Raw genomic sequence first — 12,280 nt, 5'->3', positions numbered from 1 at the left:
AGAACTTAAGGCAGGGTCTTCCAAACATATCCCTTTGTGTCAAAGTCAGTAAGTATTTTGGCACTTGCAATCTCTGCTTCTACAGACTTTCAATGTGCAAAACTTACACTGTGCTTTTAAATTCCTGAGGAAGAGGAAGTCACTGGCTTTTTAATATACTGACTATAGAATGCATGCACCACAAAACCAGGAGAAATTAAAAGACAAAGATGTTTCATTCATGCAACATTAAAGTGTTTATACAGACTGCTGACAAGCCTAGAAACCAAAATAAACAGTCTATATAAGATACTGCTTTGTGAACAGCAATAATTGAAGTCAGACATACTGCGTATCTGTATTTTTTGTATTGCTGTACTCTATTACTGTGATGTTAAATACATCCTTTAAGAATTATATGATGTACAATACTTACATTAAGATAGAGTTTCTATAGGTGACTTTTGTATTATCAGTTTTGAGTGTTTACTGCAACAACTCCCAAGTAATCAGAATGAATCACATTGACAAGATTTTATTTCATACAATAACTTTAAGATGAATATAATTCAAATACAAACATATACTGTAAACAAAATACAGTGATAACACTGAAATAAGTAGATGATAAACCTATTCCATCCATGTTTTGAATTAACATAACAACACATACATGCAAATCTAGAAACAATCAAGCAGAATATGACTTTCATTCAACCATTTCTAACTATGGAAAACTGAATACTAACCCAGGTTAGAGCTGAGTAGGCTAAGCTGAACCTTCTCTCCCCAAAAACAAATGCTCGCACCACAATTCTGTGATCATTTCTGTCAGCCTACAAAAATACGCTAAACACCTCCCAAAGTGTAGCTCCAAGGAGCTTGAAAATTAATTTAGACACTCTAACAAGAGCATAACAACTCAATGTTCACTCTTTCTGGTGTAGAAAAACTTAAGAGAAGACCATGAAAACTATCTAGAACTTGTATGCACTGAGTAGAGGATCATGAGATCTAACATACTCAATACAATTATTAAAAAGATTATTCATTAGAAGCAAAAATCAATATAGGGTGGCTTTTTTTCCTCAATAGCAATGGCAGTCTCCTAAGGGTATTTTCAAACTGCAATGAAGACTGTGACAAATAATTATTTGCTACACTTATAAAATTCAGCTGATGAAAATCCATTAACCTTCTGGTCATGGTTCACTTGAATTTTATACTTGAGGCTTTTACTGAAGAAATGCTATATTAAAAGGCAAATTAAAGCCATTAATCTTTAACTCTTCCACTACCTGCATAATGCAGTGTTTTTTGTGATCTTTTGATTAAATAAAGTATAGGCTTTGAACCCTTATTTATACCTATGCAATTTTACTAAGTCATTGGTTTGTCAGGAAGACAAGATGCTGATTTATTTATTTTTATTGTTCACTAATAAATATATCAGCCACTTGCCTGCCTCTGTATATACATGAATGAAGGAATGAATGAAAGAAAAAGGTCACACTGTCAACATTTCAGTTTCATGACATGCCCTTCAAGATTTAACAAAAGAAAGGATGCTTTTACTCCCAAGTACTCAAACTGGTATAGAAGACATGAATCAATTTTACTGTTCTGCTTTTCCCCAGTGTCATTTATCTGTGGTTCTGCTAGGTACGAAAGTGAAACAACTCTGCAACTAATCGCTCTCACGACATGAGGTTCAGACTCTCAAATAATCCCCAAAGTACACAATTTCAGCAGTGCTCTAAAAGCTGCATTTCTGACTTGTGTTTCCTTGGAAAGTCTCAAAACTTTGCACAAATCCTTTAACATTTCAGATTTTTTGAAAGGCAGTACTTCATAAAAAGGCAGAACTGACACTGTGACAGCCCTGGCTTACAGCAGCAGGAGTCTTGTGGGCACTTCCACATTTCAAAACAGACTCAGGAAAGGAAAATAAATTGGTTCCTCTGGGTGAAACAGCATACAGCCTTTGTTTAGGGTAAAATAACTTTACTTCTTAGAACAAGCAGACTATTTAGAGTTAAGTTATTCATTAAGATATCTAAACATTACATGGTAGACCTACTGCGATATGCCTAAGCTCCACTGAGCTATACAGTATGTAAAACAAAAACAGGTGGAAGGCATTGATTAGATTCTGAATTTCCCCAGAGTGTCTGAAATTTTTCTAGCAATTTTCTAAGACAGGACTATGAGAAAGAAAATTAGAATGTTGCTCCAAACACCATTATTGAAAACTGTTAATTTTGTCAATAATGTTCTGAAATGAAAGTCCAGAATGACGTAGGCAAATGTTACAGATTTCTAAACTCCTGACATTTCCCTTCCCTTTTCTATTCTTCCAGAGCAAAAAGGAATGAAAAGTGTTTGTCTGCACAGCCCGTGGGTATGTACTTTTCATTTTAAATGCCCCTACTTTAATTACGCAGTTGCCACTTGCCTTCTAACATGATATAGTGCAGAAGCACTGGGAAAAAAAGGGTTGTAGCTTGTTTAAGCATAAAGCCCAACTGGTACCACTGGGAGAAAAGGAAAACAAAACAAAACAAAACAAAAACAACCCCCTGTACATATGTAACTCTGGCCAACAGAGAGCGGAACTTCCATTGCCTCCAGCAAAATTCCCAAAGCTGTGGGTACTGACTGAAACACTACAGAAATTGTTTTAGCCAGCAAGGGATTTTGAGATATTTTACAGATTTGCTTTCCTGGCTGACAACATAATCACAACTGAAAGTGACAGATCATCAACGTTATTATTATAAAAAGAGAAAACACTGTGATATGTACTTGTTTTATGGAAAGAATTGGGCTGAAAAGTAGGCTGAATATATCAAACGCAGTTGTACAAGGACAGCTAAAGGTCCAATTCAGAGAAATTAAGAAAGATTAAAAATTGAAGCAAGAATTTACATTAATTTCGAAAAATGGCCTGGGACAAAAATACACAGTTTCCTACTTTATTTCCCCAGCCTCACATCTGCACTTGCAGCTGCCATAGCATTCAAAGACTGTATGCCCTCTCATCTACTGCAGAACAGCACTCTCATTATGGAAAAGAGACCTACACAGAGAGTAATTTCTGCATATTCTACTACCACTGCACCTGAAATTTGGAAAAACACAAGGATGTTGGATTAATAGAATACATTACACAACAATGCTTTAGAAGGTTTTAAGTGGAATACAGTGCACTACACTGGAGACTTCCGTGGTAATGGAGCATTTACTCTAATATAAGTTATAAAATGGAAATAATGAAAACCAAAATTCTTTCGAATATATTGGCATGTTCTTACATCTTAATAATATGATCAGAGTCAAGAACAGATGCAAATTTAAAAATGCTCACAACTTTGCCCAACATATGAAACAAAAATCTACAATTCTGTAGAAAGAGCATGAGGAAAAAGTGAAATTTTCTTCCTGAAACAACTAATCCAAAAAAGAGCAGAAGCCTTTGAGAGTTTTCAACTCAGGACAAGACTGGAAATCTCAGCATCAGATTTGCTGGTTTTTTGCATCAGATTTTGGGAAGTCAGCTTGGAGGTGTAGAACAACAGCAGAAGTGCCCTTTGACTGATGTTAAATCATCAAATAGTTTTAAATAAGAAACACTTTTTTACTGTGAGGTTGACTGAGTGCTGGCACAGGTTGCCCAGACAGGCTGTGGAATATCAATCTTTGGAGACACTCAAAACCCACCTGGACAAGGTCTTGGGCAATCTGCTCTACGTGGCCCTGCTTGAGCTGGGGAATTAGACCAGAGGTCCCTTCCAACCTCAACCATTCTCTGATTCAGTGTCCCTCATATCATGACAACTAGTATACAGACCATAATTTCAGATAACTCAGCTAGCCTGAATGCTGACCCAGCAATGTGGTCTCACTTCATGTCTTTGTTGCATTCTTTAGCTTTCTACCAGATCTGATAATGCTTGTTCATTTTCTTTTTAGTTTCTTCTTCCTTTCAAAATGAAATTTCCTTTTTCATTTTCATTGTGGTAATGCTGGTTCATTTTCTTCCCCTCTCTTCTCTTCCATTCCCTTTTGTCCTTAGTCAAAGTGGTAATATTTTTGTTTCAAGGAAGGGATTCTTTTGACATTTCTGCTTCACTGCAGCATAGCTGCCAGGTTCTGCTCTGCTTCATAGGTACTATTTCATAGGAACTGTCAAAAGATCTGCATTTTGTATTACCAAATAATTTCCATAAATCCATAAGCTTAAAATACCTCCTGCATAGTTTTGGACTTGCTCCATGTCTCTTGCAGCTAAAGACGTGGAAGCTGGCTGCCTGGTCAGCAAATGCTAAAGACACTTTTAAGAGCTAAAGAGTTGAAATATAGACATGTGCCTATAAACTTCCTGTAGCTCAGCACAACACGTGCTATCTCAAGCTAAGATGAAGGAATGTAGACAGAGATGCCAGAAAAGGGCAACTTCCAAAATAGCACGTCCAACAACCTCCTCCCTTTAGATTCGAAACTAAAGAAATAGCCTGACTTTTGATCAGCAATTAGTAATATTTGTATTCTTCTGTTCAAGGAAATGTTTCTTACTATATGAACAAAGTTATTCTAAAATAAAAATAATACTTCTATGGCCTGGCTATGGAAAGCAGCTCCACACAACTCTAGAACTGATAGCTTCTCCCGATACAAGAACTGACAGTCCTTTGCTAACATTTGAGTACACTCACCTTGATCTTGTCATCTGTTTCCATAGTGGCTTGAAGTCTCCCATTCACGCTGAATACACAAAAGAGGCCATTTTCATAATATATTACACATTGGCCTTCTCTTGAAGCTTGAATAAGTTTTGGTCTCAGGCAATTTTCAGGACCTTCTAATGTTTCAGGACCTTCTAATGTCCTCAGCAGATCTCCATTCATAGAATGTATGAGACATGGTCCTTCTATGAGACAGAATAAAAACTCTAGATATTCATTCACATACTCATTTAAAGATATAAATATATTATTATTATTATTATTATTATTATTATTATATAAAATAATTAGCAATGGATTTTATGTGAGTAATTGCTATTAGAATACATTGTAATACATTGCTATTAGAATACATTGTAATGATTTTTATCATGTTTAAGTGGAAAGTCTGAGAATTTAAGGGTGACAGAGTAAAATGAACAGCTAATGCTTTAAGAGTTTTGTATTAAGGTATTTTAGAACACTTAAAAAACCTAGTTAGAGACCTAACTGAGATTTTATTTTGTGGATTTCCTTTTAGAATTAGTAGTAGTTAATTCTAAGAGCACAAAAATAAATGTACTGAATCCTAATATGAGATTAGCAAAATCTACAAAATACATTTTATATGTATACATAATATAACAAGACAGAGTTAAGTGTAATGAATTTACACATGTATGCACTCTGAAAGAACATTTTCTCATATTAAGATTTTTAACCCATGTATGATTCATTAAGTATTTGCTTGTTAATATATTCAGACAAATAATTGATTTGCATGTAAGCCACAAGTGTTCACATGCATAAAACAGAAACACAAACAGGTGCATACAGTAAGTACACCCAACTTATTTGAAAAGGGGCTTCAGGGTAGATATTTTGGAAACAGTAAACCAGAGAGATCCTAGTTCTAAGAAATTTCCAGTTTAAAAATGAGAGCTTGAGCAGAATTGCTACAAATTTTAGTTGGGAGTTATGTATACACCCTTCATCAAACAAACAACACAGCACATTCACTTTCTCCTGGAACTAGTTCTTGCTTTCCTTTATGAGAAGTTATCCGTAAGGAAAAGAAAGCCAACTGCAGTAATACATTTTTCACCTTCCTGGCAGTCAAGAGCTGGATCTGACTGTATGCTATATGCAATTACACTGGATAAGCAAACAAAAAGAAATTATAATCAGTACACTAGAACAGGGAAACTGATGTGGTTGCCTCTTCTTGTAGATGTCTGAAAAAAACACTCAGTTTTACTATGTTTAAAAAGAGGTTTCAAATTCACTTGAATTCTGTAGCAAGGTTAAAAATAACCTTCTGTAAACAAAGTTAAATATAAAACCACTCTAAAGTTAATAAATTCTGTCACTTTAGACTATATTCCTTTTTGCATTAGGATTACAGCTTTATGAATAGAAAGAAATGCCAACAGCTTCCTTACCTTTTGAACCACTTATTACCAAACCAAGTTCAGCACAAATGGTAGCACAGGTGATCTCATAGTCGTGTCCTGTCAAAATAGCTCGAGGAGTTGCAATATCACCTTCAATGAAAAGACAATAAAAGCGATCCTTGGTTACAATCTGTTTTCAAAATTACCACTTCCAATCACTGAAGCATCTTCAGTTTCCTTGTCTGTGGAGTTCACGTTCCCTACAAATCACTTCTATGCTGCTGTTTGCATTTGCTTGTTTTGTACTCATATCTGTGTAGTACGGTGGTACTCATATCTACGTAGTACGGCGGAAATATGCTACAGGAGCTCAGCTTCTGCTTTTACTAATGCACATTCATGTGAAAGTCAGGTGTGGAGTAAAAAACAGCACAAACTGGAGAATACATACTTGCATTTTCCCTTCGCACCCTCCATCTCCTCCTCTACCTTTGTTGTGGAGAAAGAGACCTAATTTGATTACAAAATCTTATAGTAGTAGTAAAGATAGGCATCACTGTGACAAGTATTGAGATGAGGCACCTAAAATGCCCCAAGATGAAGAAAAACAAGCAGTGGACAGTTTTATTTTAATCTAGCAACAGTGTTGAAACTTCAGGCTGATGTCCGAGTTCCTTGTAAAATGTGGGGCTTGGGATATACTCAGTATGAATTTCTGACTACCACTGGTCCTATTAGACAGTTCCCTGCAACAATAACAAGCATACAAAACTCTTTTTCCAAGATTCTCTTTGTAATTAAACATACGCTGATTCCAGAAGGAAAAAGAAATTGTATAAATGGCACATTTGAATGAATAAAATTTAGTATTCTCCAGAATACAAAGACACAAAAAGGGTAAGGAAATGCTATAAAGCTCTTTAAATAATTTTATACTTTCACTCACAAGTCACTGTCTGCACCACCTTCATTTAGAATGCTAGCATTTCACAGAAAGCACATATTATTCTTGTATTACTGTATAATTATTTTATTCGTAGGATTTCATGAAGCATACAAACTTTAAAGAATGGATCTTTGGCAATATTATCATGTAGTTTCAAAAAGGATTAGACCAGTATTTAAGCTCCAAGAAATACTTTCACTTCACAATAAATGATGATATGACTTCTGTGAGATGCCAAAAAGACAGTGGTAGTAGTAAAATTAAACTTTTTTTTATTATTATTTAAATAATTATTTCAAGAACAGGTGATGGTTTTGCAAAGGCAGAGAGTAATAATAGTGCCAACAGACTCCATTTGTTACTGACTCAGGAACACTCAAATTATATTTGAGGTTATAACTTCTGAAAAGATAAAAAAGAGCACAATGTCATTGATTTGTCCATGTAGAGCTTTAGCAGTACTAGCTATACTGGTTCTGTGTCTTGGAAATTATGCAAAATATTAAAACAGGTAGCTATTCAGACTGCTTGTGTACAGTGAGAGAGATCTGTGGAAAGCAGCATAGATTTCGGCATGCATATATAAAGCCTTAGCTATTCTCAGTAGTTTACATTGTTAGTCAGACCATTTGCAACAATTCCCAGAATGTCCATGCAGCTGCCACATTCAAATTGCTTTTTAGAAAAGGTCATAATCTATGACCAAGTACCAAATCAAGGATTTTGACCTTTCAAAATCTTATTTATTCTCCAGTCACTTTTATAATTTATATCTACAATACAAACTTTTGAAAAGTAAATAAATCTGTTTCTTCTTAGATATGCACATGCACGCTAAATATGTGTGTGTGTATATGAACACACACACACATATATGTATGTTATCAACATTTTAAGTCTGAAAATGCTTTGGAGCAACTCACTTAAATGTCCCTAATCTCTTAATAAATAATCAATAAAAGCTACTGCTTTTGTTTCATATAATGCTTTGCAAAACACACTCAAACCCAGGAAGTATGGCAGACAGTTCAGAAGCAAAGGAAAAACTCCCAACAAATTAGAAGCATAAGGGTAGACTTAACAACCTCTAGGTACTGCTCAGGTGACTGATTCTACAAATGTGCCCAAACCTTTTTGAGAAAGTTTTCTCTATTGAACTCTCCTCACCTAAACATGAGACAGACACCCAAGAAGATTCATAAAAGAACACTGAGTAGGCAATCCACAAATTTGCACCTTTTGGGGAAAAAATGTAATAATAGCCATTACTGTAACAATTCAACTTCTTTGACCCAGTTCTTTCTCCCTGTTGTCCCGAAGACCTAAGCCAGGAGGGAGCTTTATGCATTTAAACCTTCTGTTAGTGTAGTTTCTTTTAGTTGAGCTACCTACATTAGCAAAATTTTAGCGTTCTGTGTTTTACTTTCTTTTGCATTCAGAAATCGCATTTAGCACATACTTCCACTAATCAGCAAGGAAATAAGCTAATTATATACTACACATGTTAATGAAAAATTCTGGTTTTAAAACTTTTGAAATCAGAGAAGTTTTAAATGTACAATTTTGTAGTGGAAGTAATGAATATAAGATATTGGAGTTTGAAGGACTTGTTAGAAGCAATGCCTGAATGAAATGTTAGGAGGTGCAGATGAACAAAATCCTTACAGTAAACTTATTGCTTACAGCAACTTCATTACTGTAGGCTTTACCTGTGTTAGGCTATTGGTAAATATAAGCCTAAAATGTAGGAGATAAGATTTTTAAAAAGTAGAAATTGAGCATATACTGAGCGTATACATTTATCACAGTCCACAGAAAAGTAAAATTAGTAAGTAATGCCCTCAGTCTTTTTAGAATTTGGACTTGGCTTCAAACATAAAAGAGTACAAATCTACAGGTGGCAGGATCCACATTTCATAAATTATATCAGCTGTTTAATGAATTACATTTAAGAAATACTTTAATATAAAACAGAAATACAAGAAATCTCAACAGTATCTTTAAAGAAATTAGGACCTGAATAATACTGTAAAACAGGAGTCCTGTGAAAAGTCAGGCTGACTTCTTTGATAAGAATGTCAAGTATTTAGGGGTTTCCAAGCCTCTGATTTTCCAAATAATGGGGTCAACTTAAAAGCTGGTTGTAGAGCAGAACAGATTTCTTTAAAAGCTTTTAAACTGTTATTGCTTCAGAAGATTGTCATGGTTTTCAATAATGCAAAGAGAAAATTTTATTTTGTTGCTGGTTTAAGGGGCACCACTTCAAACTTTTCTGAATTGTTTTAGGGAACCGGCTTGCAGACCTTTTGAAAAGCTGGGGAAGTGACTTCAAAGGGAAAAGAGTCTTTGTCCGTTAAGCAGGTTTACGACCACTGATGCAAACCCTAACTAAGGACTGAAAAGAATACTCAGTGCATCTTTATGGAGATCCTTAAGGAAGATGAACAAGTCAAATGAGATTAAAGATAGTTCAAATCCTAGCACTAATAACCAAGACACAACAGTTTTACAGATGTGCTTTTCTCAGCATAGTATATAATAATATCCTTAATCTATACCGCTGCTGAATTGCTACTTGCAGTTGAATGCTGCAAGAATCTTAATGCCACATTCGCATTGCAGCGAATGTCATCAATGATTTATTTAAGTCATAGGAAGTACACATAAAGTTATTTCCCAGTAATGGACAGAATACTTTACCTTTACAGTAACCATTCAAATTATTTCAAAAGGACTCTCCTACATTTCAATAAATAATTTCTGCAAAGCTGTTTTCCCATAGAAAACCACTCTTCCTTAAGTGATTAAAGTACATTTTAAGTCATAAAACTCAAGCTTCAGAAGATAAAAGAACATCACATGATATCATGTCAGCTTATGGCGATATTTCAGTGTAAAAAAAAAAAAGTTAAGCATTTACAAACTATGTTTCAAGGGGAACAGTGCAATTACGGCAAAATCAAAACTTTCTTCTAGTTTAATGACATCCAGAAGAAATGCCTTACTGAGTAACAAGAAATTGTTTTGTATTGCTGGGTCTTTTTCCACTATTTTTTCAGCTTTAGTGATGCTACAAAAGAAAACTGAATCATGACATTTTAAATCCTTCAGCAGATTCCTACAAAGACCACTTTCTATGTGTTCAGTACTGAACTGTAGGAGCTGAGCCAAATACAGTAACTCATCCAAAGAAAAATGTTTCCAGAAAGAAAGAAAGAAAGAAAGAACGAAAGAAAGAAAGAAAGATCAAACTAGAGGTTGACAAAAAAACTTATCTCACAATAAAATATACAAGATACTCCTCCTACTGTTTTTGGTGAGATAGCATTATGCTATACAATAAAATATAAAATATTTGACTATGCTCTTTTTTACGTTTAATGCTGAGAAGACAGTTAATTATGATAAGTCACAGACAGCCAAACAGTAATTTCTAAATTATTATTCCATGATTGTAGAGGCTGTAGGGCACTTTTGAATGGCAAATTAATTAAGTGATTTTATGTCAATATAAAATCCTAATTAAATGAAGCTTCAGTTGACCAAACCACCTTTTTACCTACTTCTTGCTAAAACAAATGATTGAATACTTTCTCGGTAGGATATGTCAATGAAACCAAATTACAAATGAAAGAAGAACCTTCAAAAGGCATTTTATAAATACTGCATTTTTGGAAACTGTTTCATGACAAAAATTGAGGAAAACAAAAAGTTTGAAATAGATTTGAGAAGTAAAAATGTACTTACAGAATATATGACATTTGGACACAAGTGCTTTCAGTAAAATGTAAGGAAATCAAGAAAACTACTTTGCTGCTAGGCTTCTGTGTTAATTATATAGTGAGTTTCAGAGCTTAATTACATTAGTAATTATACTATCAAATTACATCAGTGATGACTATCAAATAATACAGAACTCTCTATATTAAAACTATTTATAAATCACACACAGTAAACACCTAAATAACAACCAACTGGTTAAAAAACATTTCACTGCTACAGAAAGGCTAGCTTTTTGATGGATGTGAGATCTTACTAAAGATTAAATATTTTTGAATATTTAAAATATTTATGAATATTTCAAATATTTTGGAAATATCTGACACTATTTTTCAAGTATTCCTAAAATTTCAGTTTCAATAATCTTTCCTTTGCAATTTGGATTTTTAACTTTTTTTTTTTTAATTATATGGGAACTTTATTGTTTTCCCATTCCTCATGACATTCCATCAGCATTTCCTCTCATTCCTTCATTTTTTTCTCTAACTCCTTCCCACCTGTTCAAACTTTTTACAACAAAAAGTACAACCTTATGCCTAGATGCAAGTTTTGTTTTTGCAAAAAGATATTTTCAACCGTAATTTCCTGATGAAAGGAAAAATATATTTGAATAACATATCATTCTATCCTGATACTGAATCCAAAGCCATAAAAAGTATAAACCCTATGCTATAGTGTTGTTCAGTAAAGAGAAAAATATTAAGTTTATCTTGTAGAATTAATTTCAGTGAATATAACACAGGGAAAACTTACTGTATACATTGTCATATTGTACAAGTTACTAATACTAATACAGTCCTAATATAAGAAGTCTTCACACACATTTTATCAAGATAACAGGTTCACTGTGTCTCCAAAATAAACATAGTGAAGAAAATGATCTAAAAGGCCTTTGTGAATTGAATACACCAATTCAGATTTCAAAAAATCAATAATCCCCAGCCTCTCCATTCCTATACTCTGTGCAAAGCAAAGCTTTCTGGAACCAGTTCACTCTTCCTAGGGATTCATCTGCTGGAAGTCATTCAGCAGCACCCCCTCACTCCATACAGACCTTTTTGAAGCCCCCTGAAAGTATCTGCAGGTGAATATTCAGGGTCAGTCTACACTAATATTTTAATATTTGCACCATCCCAACTTCATAAACTGCTACTTAAATATCAGCTTTGAAGTTTTAAAATACTGTCATTTTTGTTTGAGAATGCTCTAAAACAGCTTTATGAAGCAGCTCTTTTTTATTTATTTGTTCGTCCTTAAAAATCTGTTTTTCTTCATGTTTATAACTATTTGATTACCTACTGAGTCCAATACATTAGAAGAATAGAATAGAATAGAATAGAATAGAATAGAATAGAATAGAATAGAATAGAATAGAATAGAATAGAATAGAATAGAATAGAATAGAATAGAATAGAATAGAATAGAATAGAATAGAATAAAACCTCATCAAATAAGGG

The 12,280-nt window shown here is 34.0% G+C and overlaps 1 protein-coding gene across 4 annotated transcripts in view; it reads right to left on the bottom strand.

Annotated features, from left to right (window-relative positions):
- The window catches only part of LRBA (LPS responsive beige-like anchor protein), a 391,064-nt gene that overhangs the window by 5,566 nt on the left and 373,218 nt on the right, over window positions 1-12,280 (bottom strand). For all 4 annotated transcript variants that reach the window (XM_072037390.1, XM_072037391.1, XM_072037392.1 and 1 more), the window contains 2 exons: window positions 6,146-6,247; window positions 4,695-4,909 (listed from right to left, as the gene is read on the bottom strand). In XM_072037390.1, coding sequence (XP_071893491.1) covers window positions 4,695-4,909; window positions 6,146-6,247 — 317 coding nt within the window. The remainder of the gene's footprint in view (window positions 1-4,694; window positions 4,910-6,145; window positions 6,248-12,280) is intronic.

This window comes from Anas platyrhynchos, chromosome 4, assembly GCF_047663525.1.
Source record: "Anas platyrhynchos isolate ZD024472 breed Pekin duck chromosome 4, IASCAAS_PekinDuck_T2T, whole genome shotgun sequence".
In the NCBI taxonomy this organism is placed as follows: domain Eukaryota; kingdom Metazoa; phylum Chordata; class Aves; order Anseriformes; family Anatidae; genus Anas; species Anas platyrhynchos.
The sequence above is the reverse complement of the archived record's forward strand: the minus strand, read 5'-3'. Positions and strand labels throughout refer to the sequence as shown.